Source organism: Eutrigla gurnardus (assembly GCF_963514095.1).
Source record: "Eutrigla gurnardus genome assembly, chromosome: 15".
NCBI lineage: Eukaryota > Metazoa > Chordata > Actinopteri > Perciformes > Triglidae > Eutrigla > Eutrigla gurnardus.
The window spans coordinates 9,518,777-9,543,054 of record NC_139938.1 but is presented as its reverse complement, the minus strand read 5'-3'; the positions used below and the strand labels follow the sequence as shown (position 1 = coordinate 9,543,054).

Here is a 24,278-nt window from a genome sequence, read left to right as displayed (position 1 = left end):
TTCCCCTTTTATTGGGAGTTTCTGCTGATTGTTTAGCTGTCTCACTGCACTCATAGCATCTGTTTTCAGGGAAAACACTCGTAAAAGCCACTGTACTGTTTTACCTGCTCAGCAGCAGACAGACACCGTGAGAGACCACCCAGTGGAGCATTTAGCTGCTAAAGAAACATATTAAATAGTTCTCTCATGAGTTGTGAGAATCTATAAAGAATATGCTGAATTTCAAAGTAGAGGGACGATATGAAGACAAGAACCTTAAATACGTAAGAAAACACTGCATGAACTAAAGCAACCACCTGTGACGCAACCCACCACACAGCCTGTTTATGAGCGAGTGAGTTTTTGTCTGTGTATGGATGTTTTCTGCACGAACACTTTCTGGCACGGCAGTGACCAAACGCAGACTGAAGGTCAGACAGGAGGCAGGCTAAAGATGGAAGCTTGGTTGGGGAAAGGCAGTGATCTCGTGTCATCAGCATACACAGGTAGGAGGAGATGTTTATACAATGTCTGTTGCCAGACATTAGCCACAGACTTCCTCTTGAGAGGCCGAAGACCTCCATGTGTTAACCTGTGCTGAGTTATGGCTCTGCTGTAATATAGAGCCATAGAAGACATAGAATATGAAACCTGGCTGTGCAAAGTATCTTTAAAGGAACTGTGTCCTTACAGATACAACTAGACAAATTGTACGTGCTTAATGTACAGTAGGCTACTAAACCTATTTTTAGTGATAGGGTTTCATGAGAGATTTCTGCATTCATGTGTTTGTCCTTCCAGAAAAAGTGGAGTTATTTGGAGGTTGTGGTACCGCATTACTGCACTCCCACAATTGCATTGGTTGTGTTTTCAAAGTCTCCAAAAGTAGAATGGGAGCCAGATACTTCCAAGCATTCCTCCTGTGGAACCAGCTCCCAGTTTCAATCTCCACCTGGTCATAATGTGCTGCTATCTCAGGAAGCAGCTCAAAATTGAATTCCTGTAAGAGTAAGCTGAGTCACCTGAAACAAGACATGGCATATCTTGACTTTATACCATTTCAGATGTCATGACATTAATGCAAATCTGACAAGGGCTCAATAAAAGAAAACACTTCTGCTATCCAACATACTCAGGATAACTTACTGTACACTTAAAGGTACACTGTTAAAAAGGTACAATATCCCAACTGATTTTAACCATGTCAAACTTTACCTTACAAGAACTAAGGTCTCCAGCTTACTTGTCTTGCTGCTTTCGGAGCTGACAGCATCGACGTGTTTCCAGTATGCAAGCATATCAAAAGGGAGACTCATTGCCTTAATTCATTATCTTAGCCAAACCCAGTCTTAATGTCCATTGCTTTAAAGCCCAATGAAACATAATCCAAAGAGGTTTTCAGGGAACGAAGGAAATCCTCAGACCACAAAGGCAGAATCATTAGCACCAGTGAGAAACAGCTTTATAGCACAATCTGAAAGAGTGCACTGAACCTAGACTTGCACTATGTTCAACACCCATTTTTTTCAGGTCGCTTGGCATTAAGTCAGGTTCAGGCAACAAAACCTCTTTGGTAGGTTAAGGAATGTAAGTGAATGCATCACTTCATAACAACACTTTAGGACACACGGTCTCGAACACCGGGAAAGCGATGAATTACATTTTGTGACTTTTCCAGGACCATGGCATGAAAGTAGCTTACAGTATGATGTCTGCCAGGGGGAGGGATTTCATTGAATGAACTGTGTGCATGTATGGTAAAAATCATTCCCTAAATGATCACAGGTCACACACTGTCTTCAGATGTACATTACAGAAGGTTTCTTGAAGGTGAATTATTGAAATGAAGGAGAGCAGTAGAGATGTCGGCAAAAACATAGTCAACATCAAAATAAGTCAAATATGTTGGTGCTTCAAGAAAAGAAGCAAAATGTCTAAATTTAGAATTTAGGCTGTTAGGATTGCAGTGATCTGCACAACAGAGGAGAAGAGAGAATTTGTTGATCTAGCTGAACAATCAAGCGTCACATTCCCACCATCAACACAGTGGGGAAAATAAGCAGCTGGCCCTTCCACAAAATGGTCATCACCTTGTCAAGATGCAGGGCCCCTCCAAACAATCCACAATGAAAGCTGACATCTCATTCTGGGAGATGAAATTGAAAACAAGCCAGTGTTCTGTAAGCAGATGGTAATAATCTCAGCCATTAGTCTGGTCCATGGATCAGACTAGACTAGATATTCTTCAAGATCTTTCAAATCAAACATCTTAAGTAAATTACCCTCAGTGTATGATAGTTTCATTAGTGCATTAGTCAGGATGTCATACAGTTTATATTAAGTGAAAGATATGAGCCCATAAAGTTGAAAGCATTTCCTTTTAATTTAGTAAAAACAAAAAATGAAATATTTAAACAAAAAAAATAAGCCTAAACTTCGCACAACAGTTTTTATTTAAATTATTTTGGTTAAACACCACACTAAATACAACCCATCTCTCTCTTGACTCTACAACCTGCAGCCTGTCAAACAATGTTGTGATTTAATTGCAATAAACTGATACAAATTATGCATGAGTAACTACATAATGACGACGATTTGTTAAAAAGTCTGAAGTCATGGGTTTGTTAGGTTTGTCCGCAAGTAGATAAGCAAACAACGTTCAAAATACATGATATGCATTTGCGATGATAGTGAATTTTCTTCACTTTTGGTGTGAACTAACATTAGAAATACAGTTTGTTTTCCCTGGCATTATTCTGATCTGCCGTAGCGATGCCACAACAGAGAAACCCAAAGGGTTCCTTTTGGCATAAGCTGAGGTTTCATGACATGCAGAGAGAAAGTCGTCAGCATGGCTTTCCGTTGCCCGCTGGATTGGAAGAAGACAGGAGCTGGAGAGTGGATTCCTCTGGCTCAGTTTATAATACTGCCTATGACAGTGCTTTCAAACAGAGGGTAGATGTTTAGTGCTTGCAGCTCTGTCTTTCTCACATGTGTATACAAAGTTTTGCAAACAATGCAAAATGGAATCAACTGTAAAACGGAATTTCGTGGAATTTGTCAAAATCTGGATACAATTTAATTCATTCATTCATTCATTGAGAACTGTTGCATCCCTAGTACTAACAAGTATATCTGACTCACTGCATTGACAAACACAGTGCTGAGTTGGTACTCCCATGGGCTTAACTAGATAATGAATAAACTGCTTTTCTGTTGGTAGGTGGAAGTGGAAGTCTCCTGATCTAAACTAAGTTGAGGAGGCACACAATAACATTTTCAAAATGTCAGAATAATCATTTATGTATAATACAAGTGAGCAAGCATCACTAAAATTACACAACGCTCCTGTCACATTAGAGGCATGAATAGGAATGCCAGGGAGAACATGGCCTTGAAGTGATGCTACATTCAGGCAGAGCAGGGGACCAAAAAAGCCCAACTACAACCTCCTCTGCTACAAATCATCATGGTGGCACATACCAGCACTGTTTGACTGGATGTTACGGCTGTTTCACGAAGTGTTTTCATTCCTACAATTGTTTCAGATCAGATTCCCTTCATCCCCACATGCTGCCATTGCCAAAAGACTCCTGGCATTTCAGGTATGTAAATAAGGCTGTAAATATATATACTATTGATGAAATCAGTTGGAGAATATAGATCCGTGTAGATAGACTTCGGTTTCACACAAAATATATTTTTGTATGCTTGTTTTCCATTTTCATGTGATTACATATAAAAAGTGTCTGATCCCTGTTTCTGCTCTATAGCCTTTTTTTTGTCCGTGACTGTTTGTGGGTCTTTTAAACATGAAATGTAAGAGGTATCCTATACTCTTCTGTCCCTCAGGAGAGTATAGGAATGCTCTAAGGCCATGGCTCAGCACATTGCCAGCCTGGGCCAAAGAATTTCTGGCAACCCCTGACCCCCCCAGCCTGCTACAGCCCTTAAAGTTATTTTAATGGACTGGTGCCACCTTATCTAGCAGAACTCTCTATATCTCAATGCTCATGATTCATATTAAACAGCCCAGAAACATTTAAATCCCAGCTGAAAAGCCACCTTTTCTCATTAGTATTTGTTTGCTTTTAGCCTGACTTCATCTTCTGTTGTGCGGGTAATACGCCATCTTACAAAAGGAGCAGAATATCTGCTGCAGCATGATCACAAGCACGTAGGCCGCCTTTGTTGTTGTCGTTCTGAGACGGGGGAAGAAGTCAGACTAGAGGGTTGAGGGGCGGGGCGATAACATCATCGTATGCGTTTTTGCTGTCCACACCAACAAACACGAAACGGAGGGGTTTTGTTTTTTCTTTTTCACCCTGGGACCTGGTTTTCAAAAAAGTGCGGATCCGTGTGGACGGTCGGCCCAAACGTGCAAGACTTCTGCGTTCGCACACAAAAAAAACGTTTCCGTGTGGACGGCCCTTAAGTGTGGTTTTCATTTGAAGTGTCTTTATATTTCTCAATTGACGTAGTTACAATTTCCTTAAATTGTCGCATCCACATTTGTTTTGCTTCCGACGCCCATGTGTGAGACTGTGTGGATAATAGGTGCCCTGTAGTGGGAGGTGGAGATGGAAAGCCAAGTACCTATGGGAATTGGGCTAATTCATTCTCTTAGGAAAAATGCCCTCTGCAGAGGCTGCAGAGGCACCAGAATGTCTGGAGAGCAACATTATACTAGTCATCGCTTGTTTAAAAAAATAAACGTATTTACTTATTGACCACCTAATTAGCCAAAAAACAATGGGCACTGTGAGTATTTGTTCCCTGAGCTCAGGAGAAAGTCTGATAGATGAGTACAGAAATTAAGAGAGACAATGAAATGTTGACCGTCAGCAGCTAGTCTGTCATTATGCTAGTTAATGTGCAAGCAAACAGTGCACCTACCAGAGAGTCAATTCTCCATGGTTATTGGAGTGGAGATGGACATGGCCTGTAAAGTGGTGCTGTCAGGCAGAAGGTTGAACAAGACTAGGTGAAACCTTGTATCTGGCTGGACAGTGTGTCAATTTGCTTGATTGCAGATCACATGACATAGGTAAGGTACATTTGAGTAAAATATTATAAGACTAAAACTTTGTACTCATATCTTGATTTGAAAGATATTATAATGACGCACATGACTTATATGGTCATATGAGCCTACAAAGTTGAAGGCATTTCCTGTTTTTTCATTGAAGTATGTGTTAAAAGAATATATATTATTCATTTGGAACAATACATGGTAGGATGTTTCAACAATGCAAGTGCAACTTGAGTGCAACAAAAAAAAGCACTTCTATGTTCTTACCTATAGCACTTTGATCATAGCACTGTTGTTCTTAAGGTATGTTTGAAAAAACTTTTTCCCCAGGTCTTGTACAGGTCAACCATGCATGAGGCCCCACTCAGATTTCACCCTCTCCTTGCACTGGCCCCTTCCTTTGCTTTGCTCTCCCTCCAAAAAGGACAACAAGAAAGCAGTCTCATTCACCTCAATTCCTGGCTTACATTGTCACTCCATACATCTCAACTCACAACTGGGGTGTCAACTAGTGTTGCATGCTGATAATAGAAAATGATTGCGATATCCTGCCGTACCGTTAAAAGCCGTGAGTGCCTGAGACGGCCGGTGTGCAAAGTGCTGCCAACATGCTGCCGGGCGAGCCGAGGCGTTCATGACAGAGATCACATTTCAGGGGGGGGTGGGAGGGGGAGATGCACACTCACGTACCCTGTGTTTGTTTTCAAACTAGTTTGTTTACAAGGCGACGTGCCACCGGAGCATTTAACAAGCTGAGAACATAGATCTGAAGTAGATAGAAAGCCGGTAGTTGCTCGTACGAGGCCGACGATATATATGAAGCACAGCAAATTCGCTTGCGGTTGAAGAGTCGTGTAAATATGCAAGACGAGCAAAAGTTCACCTTTCATAGTAGTTTTGAAGCCTTGAGCTAATCCGCTTTCCGACGCTCATTGAATACATCAAATGGCCGGCAGCGCTGTCACAGCGTCTCTCGCCGGGATGCTTCCGTAAAAAGAGACACCGTTGCTGCCGCAAAGCAAAGTTCTAAACGGTGCGACTCTCCTTTCGGTGATTACGCAGGAAACTTCTGTGTAAAAAGGCCTTGTGTTTCACCCGGGAGGGACTGCTGTGGTTTTACAGTTCATTCCATTTTCATTGTCAGATTCCATTCACGTTTTCCACATCGCAGAAGTCATAGGGCCCTAACCTTATTATACAGGCATACAAACGGGACAAAGACCAAACAGTGGGGCCCTTACCTGCAAAGAGGAAGAAATAACTTTTAGTCATATGACATGTAAGATGCGACACGGCAGTGACTAGAGTTACAATCCCTGGAATGTAGCTGCCCGTGTTTCTCAGGTTTGTCATTCTGTGAAGCAAGGATGAAACAACAATCTTATGCAGGAAAAGATCCTGTAGGCGATGGCAATTTATACAACGGCCAATTAAAGGGAAATTAATCATTTCCTCTGCAACAATTTGGTAGGCAGGGGCTGATTTAGTGGAACAGGTTTGGTAAAACCAGTTTGCAGGCAGAGGTGAATAACTGATGATTTATTGGTATTTTCAAGGAACAATCTGACAGACTAGGGTCTTGACAGGCCTACAATGCCCCATAATGCTGTATTAATGATGATTGATGATTTTATCAGTTACACATACAACTGCTGTGTATGATCACTTTAGTCCAAGCAATGAAACATCTCTACACTTTTTTTGCTATCTTCCAATCATTTTTAGGGCCCGAGCGCCGACAACGTCGGGCAGCGAAGCCCTATTGAAACTGAACGGATTATTCTTTTTTACTTTTTACACGACTTTGCGTGCCATTTTGGATGCCTTATCATATTCAGAAGTTGAAAAAAATTTCTGAGCTCATGGGGACTGGTGAAAAATTTGATATTTTAAAGGTTTCATAGATGGTCACAAAAAACTTGCTCTCTAGCGCCACCTAACGCGCCGCGCAAGCCGTTTAGGCCAAGCCTCTCACACCGTAACTCCGATTGACATGAAATTTTGTACACATGTGCGGGCAAGTGTGCTTTACAAAAAATTACATTATGACCCCAAAGTCCGCCTACCGAAATTTTCCGCCATTTTGAATTTTGTGAAAAACACGTTTTTGCTCTTTTCTCCTAAACCGTAGATCCGATTCTCACCAAATTTGCTGTGTGTCATCATTCGACCAAGTTGGGCAAGTGCCATGAAAAACATTGAAAAACGTCGTTGCGTTCACAAGTTATTAGCCAATGAACATCAGAGGGGCGGGGCTCTAGAAATCAATAGACATAACTCCACAATATTTAACCCAATCGTCACGAAACTAGCAGGATATGTTCACATAACTCCTTGGAACATATCCTGAAAGTTTTATTAAAATTGACCACTCGGGGGCGCTACAGTAAATCAGCCATTTTGTGCCATTTTAGGCCATTTTAGCCAATTGAAGGCTTTGTATTTTAACGAACTCCTCCTACACCGTTGATCCGATTCCTGCCAAACTCGCTGAGACTGTTCTAGAGGCCTTGATGATTAAAAATCATCGAAAGGTCTTCCAAAAGTCCTACAGGAGCGCAATTACGGCGCCCTGAACATGGACGACTTTCATGCTTCGCCACAATACTCTAAACTGTTATAACTTCAGTGTCCACCGTCCGATCTGGTTCAAATTTCTCACTTTTCATGAGAGTCCCACCCTGAACACGTCTGCACTGCAATATTGACTCACAATTAGAGCGCCACCTATTGGCAACATAAAATGTCATGTTTTTACACTCATATAAGGACATTATTCCACAATATTTAACTCAATCATTACGAAACTTGCAGGATATGTTGACATATCTGCCTTGAACATATCCTGAAAGTTTTATTAAAATTGACCACTCGGGGGCGCTACAGTAAATCAGCCATTTTTCAATTGTAAGCTTTGTATTTTAACGAACTCCTCCTACACCGTTGATCCGATTCCTACCAAACTTTGTGAGCCTGTTCTAGAGGCCTCGACGATTAAAAATCATCAAAAGGTCTTCCAAAAGTCCTACAGGAGCGCAATTACGGCTCCCTGAACATGGACCAATTTCATGCTTCGCCACAATACTCTAAACTGTTATAACTTCGGTGTCCATCGTCCGATCTGGTTCAAACTTCTCAAGTTTGATGAGAGTCCCATCCTGAACACGTCTGCACTGCAATATTGACTCACAATCAGAGCGCCACCTATTGGCAACATAAAATGTCATGTTTTTACACCCGTATAAGGTCCTAGTGTCGTGGAACTTTGCACCCCAGTTGAGCATGAAAACTTCACTCATCTGACACAGTGATGGACGGGACGATTCAGGCAAGGGACGACCAGCGGCGTGGCGATGGCCGGGGACAACCCGCGCCGTGGCGGAGGCCGGGGACAACCCGCGCCGTGGCGGTGGCCGGGGACGACAGACGCCAGCCGTGGCGGTGGCCGGGGACGACGGGGGACGACTGGCCACGTGGCGGTGGCCGGGGACGACCCGCCCCGTGGCGGTGGCCAGGCCAGGCGGTCCGACACGTCAGGCGGCCGTAGCACTAACCGAGTTACGTGCCATGCGAGGGCCCGTTATCACTGCTCGCAGTTTTAATTATTATTGTATTCCTCCTTCAAACGGAGAACATCTAATTCATTTCCAAAAACATCCAGTCTGACCAAGTCATAGACAACATACCACAACAATAATGTCTGGTAGATTTGGTTCAGGTTTAAAAAGACATGTGATTTAGCAGGTTTTCTTTGTAGAAAGTTTATCCATATTCAAATCTTCATACAACATAAAGTGAGAAAGTCTTAAGAGGTGATGGTCACATAACTGTGTCCGCCCGTAGAGGAGGCATGCATGGGCAAGCATGAAGGCCATCTTGTTTTCCCCTAAACAGGTGGAAAGAAGTACACGTATGTAACTGGGTGGGGAGATAGCAGTATGGAAGATTCACACATGCTACTAGAGGTTGGATCGAAATCCATATATCGCAATATTCCCTGCTGCAATACATTTTCGATACACTGGCGGTATTAAACCTATAAATCAATAAAAACATTTTTTTTAATGTTTTTATTAAAATATGTGCCGTTTACTGATTCTATGCATTATGCCTGTTAACATTTTGCCTCACCAGAGTCACTACTTCATGACTACACATTGTTAAATAAATAAAAGACACATTACATAAACATTCTGTTTTAACTGAAAATTGTCTGTCATAACAAATAGTGTATTTTATTGAAAAATTGGAAGTAATGACGCAAATTTCACAGTTTTCAAAGTCCAGCAGCCCAGCAGTATGTCGTAACTGTTTTAGAGAGTTCTTACTTACAGAAAAGCTTCGTTCAAATGGTTTTGTGTATGCACTTAGAAGCTGGATGTGAGGTAGCCTGGTTCTATTCAGCCTTCTGAAAATGCGTTGGAATTTTGCCCTTGAGCACTCAACCTGTTTAGGTTTCAATGGTCTGCTCCTGTAGGGTTCTGCAAGTTTAAACTTGAAAAAGAAATGGTTTGAATCTCCAGGCAGAAAAAACAGATGTTCTACTCGATATCACCCGCAAAATGACTCCTTATCATTCTTTCAGGGTGCCACACACAGTTAAGCCAGAATTTATGTTTTCATTTGGAGCATATATGTATTCAAATGACACGGAGATGGATAAGATGACTCCCCAGACAATTGAACACCTGAATTAAATGAGAAACATCAGACTTCTTGACTGCAAAGCTTCTCTCTTCAAAGCTGCATGTCATGGCTCAAGCCTCGGAATGACAGAGCGGTGGAGAGGGAGAAAAGAGCCTATCCGTCCTGCATGTTGGGCTTATTTGCATATGGCTGTTTTTTCTATTTCTGTGGACTGAAGCAATCCTTTCTAACTCAACTCTGGCCCCATCATCCTCACTGTACACTGTACAGAACAGTTCTGAGAAGGATACACAAAGATAATGGGAAAAGAAACAAACTCACCCATAATCACACCATCTATGCCACTGATGATGGACAACTCGACAGGTGAATTGCTCCATATCTCAATAATGCACCCATATATTACTACATTTACATTTAGCAGACGCTTTTGTCCAAAGCGACTTACAATTAGTGCATTTGTAAAAAATTATTAGTCAAACATTTTGCAATAAACGTCCCGACTGCACTTGTTATTTTCTTGTGTTTGTCTGCACTGGTAGAATAGGTTTGTTGGAAGGCATCAGCAAGAGACAACTGTTTTTAACTGACAGTGTTTCCTGCCCAGCCGTCCTGCTTCCAGGACATTGGATATTTACTCGGCAGGGAGGTGTTTGAATGCAGCACGTGCTCCTCTAAAGCTCAAAAACAAGCTCCAATTCAGAGAGAAATACAAGGATGGAAACGTGAAATTACACATTACAAGTTTTATTGCAAAACTGAAAAACTTGTAACCAAAATTCTATATCGATGAAATAAACATGCAATAATGCGAGTGAGACTATCTGTATTCTTCTGAAAGGTGAAAAAATAAACAGACCACAGAATTACTTATTTAACATATTTATTCTATAAAAAAGTAGTCCTGCATAATATTCAATAGACTACATGCTGGCAGGGGAGAGAATGTCTTAAATGTATTAAAACATTAATCATAAGTAAGCATCACGATTCAGACGATGTAATTTATATTATATGTATTCAGCTACAGTCCTGTTTATGTTCTGTGTTTCTGGTGACTTGACCATATTGCAGTTCCTGGTCAAATGGAGCTGGTAGAGCAGGCTGCTACTGGTTCTGTCTTGTTGCTGGTTGACTTTATCCTGTTAAATTAATGTCTGAATGTTAAACGGGCAGGACTGATGACCTTAGCTGCCTAGCTTATCATTAAGTTACTGGTTTTTATTAGCCGCTAGCGTAATGATGACCTAACAGACTTTACCGTTTCAAACTTGTTATTGAAACGGGAGCTTTACTGACTCTCCCATAAAGATGCTTCACCACGTTTGTTGTGCAGCTCAACTCTGTGCCACTTTAGCATTGTTAGCATATCGGCTTGTTTACATCCCCGGTCCCTGGTCTTAAAGGCCCTCCAGCAGCAGCGCTAGCTGTTTTCAGTCAGCTCAGTGTTGTGAACGTCTTCAGCTGCGGAGAGGGACGGAGCTGTAGCGTCTTTCTGTCTGCAGTTACACGTCAATGGGTGGAGACGGTACTGTTGATGACTTGCAAAAGTATTGAAACCAATACTAATTAGTTTAATTTAGTATTGTTTTGTTTTTTTAACCAAGTAACGATTTTTTTCACAAACCTACTAAGCAGTTGTCAAACTAAATGGGTAACAGAAACCCCAAACCACTTTTTCCTCAGCTGAAGGTAGTATTAGTGACAAGCAGCCCAGACCCGTTCACTTCGCCTGTGAACCATGTATACTAACTACTAAGGCTAATCCCTAGCACACACATTTCCCAGTGTTGCATGTAAATTCAATTTGAACACTTAGCTCATCATAATCATAACAATAGTGAGCATACTAATGATAAGCGATAAAATGTTCCCTGGGCACCTCCCTAGGGAGGCGTTTCAGGCGCGACCAGCAGGGAGGAGGCCACGGGGAAGACCCAGGACTAGGTGGAGAGATTATATCTTCACAATGGCCTGGGAACGCCTCAGAATTCCCCACTCAGAGTTGGCTGATGTGGCCAGGGAAAGGGAAGTTTGGAGTCCCCAGCTAAAGCTGATGCCCCTGCGACATGACACCGGATAAGCAGTCGAAGATGAGATGAGAAAGTACAATTTTTGTCTGCTGGTGTAACAAATCTTTCATGGTTAATATCCCACAACTGCTCAAATAGGATGTTTTTCAGTTAGAAGCTCAGTGCTGCCAGAGCGATTTGAAAACAGAAGAAAAAGAAACAAATGCTTCAATAGCAATTCCTCTTCTTTTCTAATTGGCCTGGACTGAGCCAGATCTTAAAAGGCATGGTATCTGAAACTTTGTATGGTCACATTCCCACTGATTCTGCATACCATCCTGATCTCAACTGCCACGTGCATCAGAGTGACCTTGTAAAAAATAAAAGCCACTTTGGCAACAACGCTCTCCTCCACACTTGTACTGCTGTGTTGATTTGATAAAAGTGTGAAATATAGAGTGCAGCTGTACATTTTCCCACAACCTAATACTTGTACCTAATCTCTGTATAACAGTAAGTATGACAAGGTCTTCAAGTCTGTCTGGTGAGTCCTAAGCATCTTGAAATCATCATGGCAACAATTATGTTGATGCTTACAACAGTCTAAGAGCTGAAGTGTTGGAAACTTGGTAGGTGCTGGAAGTGATTTAACACAAACAGGGTGATGTACAACTGAAGTGCTTTCATCAAGCATTAGGAACCGTCAGGGTAAAACATGAGATGAATGCTGGCTTTGTGAGGCCACCGGAATGCAAAGCAGCAAACAATGTCAACATGACCCACTTTCCTGCTGGCCGTGTTGTCAGCCACCATTCTTGCAACACAGACTACACATCCCGTTGCATGTACAGTACGAGTCCTGCGCCCTCAGCCCCTCAGGCATATCTATACCTACCTACACACTGTGTAACACAATATCTGGGCAGTGAAATGCTTCTGTCAAATCCAGCTGTCTTTCAGATGATCAGGATTAGTCTGCAAACTGATAACCTGCCTTTACAGAAATGAAATATTGTCGAGTAAAATTTAGAGGAATTTCTAATTATCTTGAAACTATTCAGTTAGATAAATGATGCAGCCAGTTTTCAGCATATCTGCATTAGTTGGGCTTGAAGTTTCTCATGAGTTTCTCATGATTCTCACGAATGGAAAGAAAAAGAAACACTGCAGTCTCTACTGTTTTAGTGTAACAAATATGTAACAAAAGTTAATCTAGCTTCTCTCCTATCTCTCTCCTATCTCTCTCCTATAGGGGGGGTTTAGCTCAGGAGGTGGAGCGGGTTGGCTGGTAACCGCAAGATTGCCGGTTCGATCCCCGGCTCCTCCTAGCTGTCTGGCGTCCCTGAGCAAGACACCTCACCCTAATTGCTCCTGATGAGCTGGCCGTATTTCCTTTTTTGCATATTCTATGCTTCTTTCCATCAGAAGCTGCTGCTCACTCAAGTACGCCGCACACGTCTTTTCCTCATCTGCATCAGTAAATCTGTGATCAACACTGAGGCCTATTGAAGAGAGCCGTGAATGCGTGTTTATCCGAATGACACCTGGCTTGGCCTATGTGAAACGTATAAAGCCAGATTTCATTGACGAGACGAGGTCAAGCCTCGTTTTTTCTGTAATCCTGGATTTCTAAATTCTGCTTTTGTGAAATAGCCCCCAGGAAGACACTACAATAGAAAGCTCTGTGTTGTGTTTCAGTGGTGATTGTGAAACAAACATGCTCTTTGGTGGATTATGTGTTTGATGAATTACAGGAGATGCTTGGACAGGTTCGGAAAGTCTGGTGAGCCTAAATACATCAGTAGCCGTGTCGTATTCACTTTAAGATCCTGCTCATCACCTACAACGTCCTCAATAACCTGGCACCCCTCATACCTCGCAGACCTCCAATGTCACTCCTCCACTCGCCATCACAGCAGCTCAGAGCATGACTGTGCAGAATACTGGACCTGTAGGTTTATGTTTTGGCAGCTGCAAAGTTAAAACAGTCCTCGTGTGAATGCAATCAGTCCCCCGAGTCCTCATCCGTCACACATCCATGCAACAATAGGAACAGCTCTAATTAAAACATGTTTAAAGTACCGCTACTCATAAAATGGGGTATCGCTGAAAAGTGAACAGCCTATTAATATAAGCTGTGGACTTCAACACCTCCAGCCACCCAACTGTCCTGTAATTCTCTCTTACTGCTAAATTACATTCCTCAATAGATCATCTATTCATTAACAGTACTTTCAATTTCAATTCATTGGGAATATTCTTCATTACTAGATTAACTGATGACTAAATGTGAATGGTTGTCTGTCTCTGAGTCAGCCCTGTGATAGACTGGATACCTGTCTGTCTGTACATGTCAGCCCCGTGATAGACTGGATACCTGCCTGTCTCATTGTGTCAGCCCTGTGATAGACTGGATACCTGTCTGTCTCTACATGTCGGCCCCGTGATAGACTTGTTACCCGTCTGAGCTACATGTCAGCCCCCTGATAGACTGGATACCTGTCTGTCTCTACATGTCAGCCCCCTGATAGACTGGATACAGGTCTGTCTATACATGTCAGCCCTGTGATAGACTGGATACCTGTCTGTCTCTACATGTCGGCCCTGTGATAGACTTGTTACCCGTCTGAGCTACATGTCAGCCCCCTGATAGACTGGATACCTGTCTGTCTATACATGACGGCCCTGTAATAATCTGGTTACCTGTCCAGGGTGAACCTGCCTTCACCCAATGTCAGACCCTGAACAGGATAAGTGGTGATTGGTGATGGATGGATGGATGGATATTAAACATTACTGGTACACATAGAATAAAAACCTGCCTGGATTCAACTCAGAACACAATGCTTGGCTCTTGTTTTACTTTGTTAACCACCGAGTCAATGAGTCAGAAACATGACCTGCATACATACTTTCACTTCTTCTTCTTCTTCTTCTACAGAGTGTGTTGTTAATAAGGTGGACTTCATTGAATTTCCCCTGCACATTTAACAATGCTGCAGCTCTACCCCAGGGTTTCACTTGATTTGATGTAGAAACATAAAAAGGAAACTACCTGACATTCACCACTGGGCAAAAAGTGAAACACGTGTCATAGTGCCTCATGGGGGAAGTTGTGTGTGTGTGTGTGTGTGTGTGTGTAACAGGGGTTTTACCCATGATCTCATTTAATTCCGACTACTGTTGTTCCTCATTCCGGGTTATTTCTGTGAGCAAGATGACATGTTCTTGTTGGGGGAGTTGTTGACAACTGCGGTTGGGAAAGCTTATTGTACTGCCCGACACACAAGCTAACCCGGTATGCGGCCCCAGCATTTGACACACATCGTACCTTGACAAAAGGGACTGAAAGGTGGAATTTCCACTGAGAAAATCTATTTTCAAGATGGTCTCATTCGGTTTTTTTCTCTGTGTCCATTTTGCTCTGTGCAGCAGTTACATGGTGATCTGTTAAAGGTTCAAACTAAACCTAAAGAACAGCAGAAGACAGTAGTGTCCCATAAACATTAACTTTGTAGCTGTAACTTCATTTCACTGTGGTGATAGGTTACCGTATGCTAGAGGAACCTTTTAACCCCTAACCCTTTTCATAGGTCTACACAGGGCTTTCTGACTGACACATCAAACTAAAGCCATCTGACAGAAATATTTAGGTTGGGCTTCAAACACACCGTGACCTTTCAGAAATCAGCTACTGGGATTGTGGGATAAAAGGTAGCTGCTCCCCCCCTCCCTCCTCCTCCTCACATATTCACCCCTCCCCCTCCCTCACCACCACATACCCCCCCCAAAGGTATTTTCCCTCCAGAAAAAAGACAAGCCATGCCATGTCAGGGCAGATGGAGATAGCATTTCAAACCGTCCCATCCCCCAAGCTAAGGCAACTAAAAGTGCAACTGCATACCAGTCATTATCTTGTCTGTCTGTCCCCACACTCAGCAGTACCCTGCTTATTTACTAGAGGTGGGAGAAATATGCATGGCAATGCTTCTTTTTTTATTATTTTTTTTCACACAAGGAGTTCTTGGAGGAAGGCAACACACTATTTGCTTGAAAATATTGAGATATGACTTTTGGTCCATATCGCCCAGCCCTAGTCACGATCCAGGCTGACAATGGGCGAAGGCAGAGGACACCCTGGACAGGACGCCAGTCTATCGGGCCAACATGTAGAGACAAACAACCATTTACACTCACATTCACACCTACGGGCAATTTAGAGTCATCAATTAACCTATCCCCATCCTGCATGTCTTTGGACTGTGGGAGGAATTGTGGCACACTTATTACCTATTGAGTACACTATAAGAAACATTCCACAACAGTCGACAAAAGCCTTTTATAGCGGACTTAGAAATGACTGCAGAGCTAAAATTCATGCTCTCTTAATTCACCTACATAATACAAATAGTATTGAGCACAATTCTGCTTTACATTTTTTTTCCAACAGCCGACTCATCTGTGTACACAGCTTACCAATTTTAAGGCTGGAAAAACCTCCCAGGTCTTCAAACATCTGAAAGTCCTTTTGAAAAAAAATCCCTCTTTGATCTGAGGAATGCTAAAGTTCAAGCTGGAAACTGACCTCCGCTTTTATCTACTGCACTGCCATCTGTCATTATGTGGATGGGAAATATGGATTTTATCATAAATGAATCACACCCACAAATCATGTGTTTGTAACAGGGATGGTGCCTGTGTCAAATGTCGAGCACCATAGAGTAGAACAGACACTGAACTGTTTTCAGTGGTCAGTTAAATAGTACAAAATAAAATGGTGATTGTTGCAAGAGGTTATGATCACAAGACATGTCAGTGTTGTTTCAGCTCACTGGGAAGAGAGCAGATCAGGCATGGGGCGATAGGAACAATTCTTAAAACTCTTAAAATGGCACTAAACATACTGGAGTAGGCCTACCTCACTTCAATTCTGAATTTAAACCTTTACACACACACACACACACACACACACACACACACACACACACACACACACACACACACACACACACACACACACACACACACACACACACACACACACACACACACACACACACACACACACACACACACAGGTCCGTGTCCATTTTACATGAGCATTTGTGTGCGTTTGTGTCCAATTGTGTCACTTGGCGTTGTCCTGTCTGACCCGCTCAAATGGTTAACATATCGACCTATCGCCAACATGTGTATCAGGTTGAACATGTCCTTGTGGTTAACCTATTAATGGTTGACTATGGACATCCCTACATGATATGGAAGTGTCCCGCTAAAACGGCAACAGTACACATGACACTGCCACATTGATTTGAATGGGAATGTCCCTTCTACTATTATTATTTCTATGTCAAGCACCAATCCTATCACACACACACACTCAGCCACCAGTCAGACCTGCAGTCGCTCTGACAAAAAACAGCTCTGTGAATGACAGCAGATGACCAATGACTCCAAAAAAAGTCACAGATAAGAGCTGGGGGGATATCCAAATAAGTGACACAAGATAATGTCAGTCCTAGTGAGAGTGTTTGAACTCTTTTCAACCCCTAGCCCTAGTTTTCTCACCAACTTCAGCCATACACTATTAGCATCACAGATCACAGGCTAGTGGGCTAAACCACCAATTCCAAAAATAGGGCTTTGCTAGCCACAGGGACTTTTATTCTCCAGGTTGCACCCTTTGGTAACTATAATGAATATTCGGTTTCTAAATGGCCCATTGGAACACGAACACACGCACACGCACACACCCACAGACACACACACACACACACATGCTGGGATTACACAGAACAGAAACAACCACATCTTTAAATGACAAAAAAGCAGCACATTTCCACCCTGGGGTTCAACTCCAGCTCCACGGTGAGGATGAGTTGGCTGTATTAAAAACAGGCTCGTTGCCAGGAGGACCGAGGAGGGAAACACACCTGTATTCAGTTTAAAATGCCACCTGATTGTTGATGCGAATGAGTTTATCTAACATTTAAAGCTGGGAGAGCTATTCGTGGATTCATATCTGTAGAGTTAACACAAGGATAAAGAGTTTTAGATACGCTATGGGCCAGTCTATTTGCCAACACTTTCCCCTTTCGTTTTGAAACGGGAAGCTAAATTGCTATATTTATATTTAGGGTAAATCCTTCGAAAGACTTTCCAAAAAGTCACGTCGGCTATAATGTATTGTGTCACTTCAGCGTAGCCGAGTAAAAATACGTAAATATCACGATAAAATAATGACACAGCATAAATTATGAGCGCTAACTTCAGTTGTTCGTCGCTCCACCTTTACCGTTTCGGCTAACCGGCACGTTACTAGCAGGCCGAGCTTCTCCAACCAAACGCGGTTCGGTTGGAGAAGCTCTCCAACTCTTCTATCAGCAAGGCTTACCTTGGAGAAGCGTCCCGACACTGACGAGAGACAGAAACAGGAAAGCAGCAGAATCCATCCTTAAAGAGAAACCGTGAGGGTTTGTGGAGACTCGTGGAACACTTCAAGTAATGAGGAGTTGAAGTCACTCTGGACTATACAAATATCGCCCGCAGATATATCACTGTTTGTAACAGGCGTGGAAAGTCCGGAACATACCGAGGTCTCAAGAAGGACCGCAGGTGAAATACAGAGGCGACTGGAAGGAGGAGGGGCAGGGAAAGGGAGGAGACGGAAGCTCTTGATCGTACGTTGCCTTAAAGTGCTGTCGGAAATATCGACACAAAACACACAAATTACACGTTAAGGTCAGCACGCACCCCTACCCCCCTCCCAGTAGCTTGATAATAGGTTGTGAAAGCGTGGGTAGATGATTCTATTCAGAAAAACGTTCTGTCACAAGACTTGAAATCCTCGTAACATACCGACAGCAATGAATAAATTAAATGCTCTGACATAAAAAAAACAAATAAACAAATAAAAAGAAAGTCATGGCAGGACTGTAAAACCCCCATTCAATCAAAAGTTTGGGGCCGGCGAACATATTTGGACTGTCTGTTAGTGGTTACTTCCTGATTGCACTCTGCTGATCTCGGACCCTCGTTGGGGCACACAACCCATCTCAATGCCAATAGGCAGAAGCTGAAGCTACAACTAGCGAGCGAGAAACACAACCTAACTAAAGAAGAACATTCAAGAATAAGAGTTGTAGCATGTCTGAGAACTTACCAACAGCTGCCCACAAAAGAAATACAGTCTTTGAGATGGCAATAACCACAACGAGGTCAGATACAGTCAGGAGCAGAACCAGGGGTGTTGCTAGACATAAAGCTCTACTGGGGCACAGGCCCCCTATTACTAAAATCACAAAAAAGAGCGGTGCACCGGCTACGACATGCACACTGCCGTGCACGGACGTAATGTGCGCGCCGGACCCGGACCACAAGGTGCGTGCCTCAGCTTGTATTTTGGGTTAAACTGCGTTGGTTTGAGATTGTGGATGGAAAAGAAAATCCATTCTTTTACTGTTATTATCAATATAAATTAATCCACTGCCAAATATAGTAGCTCGTTAAAACTCGAACGGGAGATTTTACTGGGGCACGGCAGATCAATACTGGGGCACGTGCCCCAGTGAAAAGTGTCTAGCAACGCCCATGAGCAGAACCAGAGTAAAGATTGGCGTGGCTTTTCAACGACGAACTGAGAAGGAGAAGAGGCTGAAAGGAGGCAATGGCGGCCTATTTCTTCTGAACAGGTAATAATCCATCCATCCATCCATCCATTTTCTACCGCTTATCCTGTATTTAGGGTCACGGGGGGGCTGGAGCCGATAACAGGTAATAATAATAATAATAATTATAATAATAATATATTGTATTTTTAGTGCAATTTTCATTCGGTGAATCTCAGAGTACTTATGGTAAAAGAATAAAATAAGCATAAAAGCATGGCATAAAAACATTGCACATATTGCATAGCAGTCAAAAACCTTTGTAAACAGAAAGGTTTTCAGGCTTACTTTAAGTCCAGGCTCTGTACTGCCCTCAGCTGGAGGGGAAGGCTTCCACAGCCGAGGAGCAGCTGAGCAGAAAGCTCAGTCCCTCACAGTGTGGAGCTCAGTGGTGGGGGCCTGGAGGAGCACGCTGCCTGTCGATCTGAGGGTACGGGGTGGAGGATTTCAGGATGATCAGGTCTTGTAGGTAGGGGGGTGAGTGGCCGGTGATCAGAAATGGACAGAGTACTCGACCCCAGTATACTACTGGTCAAAATTTACTCCGTTACAAGTAAAAGTAGCTCAGTCGACATGGCACACGAGTAAGAGTAAAAAAGTACTTGCTTTTAAAGGTACTTAAGTATCCAAAAGTACATGCTTTTAAATTGACTTTAAGTAAAAGTAAGAGTAAGAGTAAATTTCAAATAAAATGAATGGGATCACAGGACTACAGCAGATGTTGCAGATGCAGACGTTTATTAACAATCATTGAAATTGTAACCAAATGAACCTGCACCGTCCAACTAACTCTCTATCATTGGGAACTGGAACCCCCTCAAAGACCAATGTTGTCCTCACACTCAATGTTGAAGTCACTTGTCTTTACAGGAAGGACAATATAGGAGCACAACAAACTGTCTCCCCATGTATCCTTATGGGGAGGGATTACGTATTTCCGCTTTCACGTAGATCCCAGTGGAGAGCGTGCACTGTGATAGGTTTCCTTCTTTGACAAACACAGATTGTGTCCAATAGTACTTAAAAAAAAGAAAGAAAAAAAAAAAAAAAAGACCAGACCTGAAAGTAACAAGTACTTTTCAGCCTTTCTAGAAATTAACTTGAGTAAAAGTAAAAGTATTTGTCTTGGAAAAGTATTCAAGTAAGAGTAATAAGTACCAAAGAAATTTATGGGTGAGCAGCAGAACTTTGCAACTGATCCGGGATGAAACTGGAAGCCTGTGTAGTGTGTGGAGGATGGGAGTTATTACGTATTAAGGTAATTATCTGCTTTGTTTTGGGTGAAAGGGGTTACATTTCTTGAACTGTGTATCCAACATACTTGTAGATAGCGTATTAGCCAACGGCAAGTTAGCTAGACTGTAGGACAACATGTACGTTAGCTAACGTTACGTTAGTTAGTATGTAACTAACCATAACTGTGTGCATCTCCAAGCATGTTGGAGATTTAGTGTGTTGATGGCATTTCATATGGAAATGCAAAGTGCTGTGCAATGTAAGGTAATATGAACATTTCACTAAGGTTGACCTCCTTTCTCTTATTCTTACAGCAAGTTTTACACTAAGAAGTCCAGGACGTGGAGGTTCTACACACTGAAGGTAGACAAGGAATCCAGTCATATATCCTGCGGTGAAGGTTGTATGCTACGACGGGGATGCCACAGACCAGAGCAATGGAGACATGTTGGACAAGCAAATCAGCAGAGGACAAAACTCCAAGTAGTAGAAAAATCCATATGGCTATGTTGTAAGGAATTCCAAAGTGTAAACATTACACATTACAAAATCTGATATCAACTCCGGGGGGGGGGGGGGGACAATTACATTACATTTTCTCAAGAGCAATTCCTGAGGGGGACACCAAAAGAAGTGCTGTAACACATTGCCTATGTTGTAAAATGTTAAATGTAGCTATAATAAGGAAATATAATTACTAGGCTACTGGATAATTAATGGGTGGTTAACTGAAGGGTTATCTTAAATCATTATACTAAAACTGATAGTTTCTTATCAGTCCAGCATGTATGCAGGTATACCATAGTTGTATTCACAACCAGCAACATCAAGCTCTGCTGTCATCAGTGTGTGAGTGAATGAGAGGCAAAACATGTAAAATGCTTTGGAGAATAGCATGGCTTTCGGAAGCAAATAAAATGTGGGTCATGGGACATGGGGTCTTCCCCCCAGAAACCTTTAATAAGAGTAGATGTCATTTCCTCCATGCTTTTTAACATGGTCGACACTTGAATCTGACTATAGCATGAGAAATAAATATGCATTATATGGTTGACTCTAGTCAGATCACATATTTGAAAATATAAAAATACAAAAACAATAGAAATTGATTTCATCACTAATTCAGAGGATCTGTTAATGCTCGCATGCAATTTCAATTTCTGAAAAAGAAAAGAAAAACACTAGTAATGAGACGTATGCACTAAAGACCAACATTTGGTCATGGATTGCACCACCAGCAATCCAACTGTAGTTCTATTTAGTTGTTCTTTTGATTTTGCATTTGTAATGCGGTTATCCTTCCTAGTCATTTTGTCAAAGGATAGCCAAGTTTTAAGACTGTTGTCTTAATTTATTAAGACCTGCTTGAAAACACTTCCTAAAACCTAACTCGTACATCCTCATAATTTTGTCAAAGTATATCTCAAGTTTTAAGACAATTAGTCTTTTTTACTGCTTTATATGACATAACATTTTGCATGTTTTAAGAGAGGTGTGCATAAGAGTTTTGCATCCATTATTAAAGTAACAGAGAGGATTTACTTCTTTTTATACTTGTGTTTTTCCTCAAGTGTTTAAAATGCATTACAGAGAATGTGATGCACATTTTAAAAAGACATTACATTTTGGTAATGGTATGGCAACTAAATTAAGCATTTACATTTGGTATTGTCTTAAGTGGCAATTATTCATATAAAATAATATTTCGTTTTTGTTCGTGGGGAAATTTAAGTTGAAACAAAGCAAAAGAATGTATTATATTTACAGAATGAAGTTTTGTCTTGTAACTAAAGAAAATATATTGATGCGGTTTTAAGAATACAAATATTGTTTGTACTGAATCAGAAATTTTACTTGAGTCAAGTTAATAAAATTATGTGTAAAACATTACATAATTTTCATTTGTTTAATCCAAAGTAAAAACTATACTTGATGGATAATAAAATGTAGTTTTGTCCAAAATATACATTTTAAGTTGAACTCAAATAAAAATGGTCTCTATAATAAACAATATTTTGTGTGAATGTATTCATATTTTGATGAATGTTAGTCGAATTTTGAAGTTTAAACCAAACCAAATCGTAGGTTTCTCCCTTGCAAGATATTTTGCTGTAAACAAGCATGCTAACGTGACTGCTAACGTAACGTGAAAGTTCTAAAAATAATACTCGCCTAGCTGCTACTGATGTCATTGCTAAAAAGCAGCGGTAGGGAAGCTAAGTGTGTGTGTGTATATGTGTGTGTGTGTGTGTGTGTGTGTGTGTCTGTGTGTGTGTATGTGACTCCTAATGGCAAACTGTAGGATGTCTGTAAAGACGAGAGAGAGAGAGAGAAGAGGTGATGCACGTAACAGTGAGGAGCACAACAGTAGAAGGCAACTCATTGTTGAGCACATCCAGTCTTTTACCTGCAGGGCCAGCCATTATAGCCAGCACCAGGCCACACGTATCTCCCCAGTGACCTGAATGTGCACAGGAGCTCTTTGAAGCTCAGAACCATGCTCAGATCCGCTAATCCCTCTATGTTCTCCAAGGATTTCAATCTTGGCTTCGGTCACTCAGCTACAGATGCATGCTCTGATTGTGCCAATTACAAGCTCAGGATTACAGATCCAAACCTGACTGAGACAGAGAAGATGATTAAATCTGCATCATTTATCTTGCATGGATACCATGTTCGTGAGCTCGGGGGTTTTATGACCTGTTAGGCAGGGTTGCTGGAGATCATGTGACCCTCTGTTTTGATATGATGCATAACATTGTCCTTCCAAAAAACCCAATAGGACAGGCCTATTATTCACGGTAGATGTGACCTGTTTGGTGTTGTTGTGCAGCATGGAGAGAACAGTCACCATACATCTCTATGTGTGGCAGGAAAATGAGGGTAGCAAGGACAGCAACATGATTGCATCTGCACTGAGTGAGTGCCTCAAGATACAACTTCAGGACAAAGGTTGTCATGGCTGCGCTGCCTCGTCTCACCGTCAGCTTTACTTTCACTTACACTTGCTCTCACGTACATCCTGCTGTTGGTCTCGTTCCAGTTGAATAAGCCGATGGAGACGTGGGTCTTGACTGCATCGCTTCTCGAGGTCCATTGATACCTTCGTTTTCATTTCACCGAGTGCTCCCAGGCCATGTGTGCGCCGCTGTCAGCTATTTCTGTAGTGAGATTGTCATTAAGAAAATTGTATTGTTCATCAGACTTCATGTGACAAAAGCATTTGTTTATGCAGGTAGGCCAAGGTGAGGAGGGCGAGATTACGTTAGATATGTAAATAACGTTAGATAACACGTTTATAATTAAAAAAAATCTGCAATATTACTTTGCTAGAGAGTTCCATTTCCGATTTATAAGCCCCTGAATATGAAAAAAGTGAATAACTGATGCCTTAATTGAAAAATGTGGATGCCATTTAGTAAATATCTGCAATATTAGCTCATTTCATCATGAATTATATTATTTATTTCAAATTTGAGGAATTGAAAGCTAATATGTTGCATGCTAGGTAAAAACATATAGATCTACATTTAAGAATTTTCCCAGCTAGATCTGAGGAGGTGACCTGGGGAGGTTCCTGAAATGTAGGTAAGTTGGGGGTGGAATGTGTGGTCCTTTGGGGAGGAGTTTATCTGACTGTCGACTCTGACAAGGTGCGAGAGGTGGAGGACAGCACAAAGATACCTAGCTAGTACCTATGAA

The 24,278-nt window shown here is 41.9% G+C and overlaps 1 protein-coding gene across 2 annotated transcripts in view; it reads right to left on the bottom strand.

Annotated features, from left to right (window-relative positions):
- alcama (activated leukocyte cell adhesion molecule a) overlaps positions 1–18,308 on the bottom strand; it is a 35,367-nt gene extending 17,059 nt beyond the window's left edge. For both annotated transcript variants that reach the window (XM_084029150.1, XM_084029151.1), the window contains exon 1: positions 18,068–18,308. In XM_084029150.1, the coding sequence (XP_083885276.1) occupies positions 18,068–18,125 (58 nt within the window). In that variant the 5' untranslated portion in view covers positions 18,126–18,308. The remainder of the gene's footprint in view (positions 1–18,067) is intronic.
- Between the last annotated feature and the right edge of the window lie 5,970 nt (positions 18,309–24,278).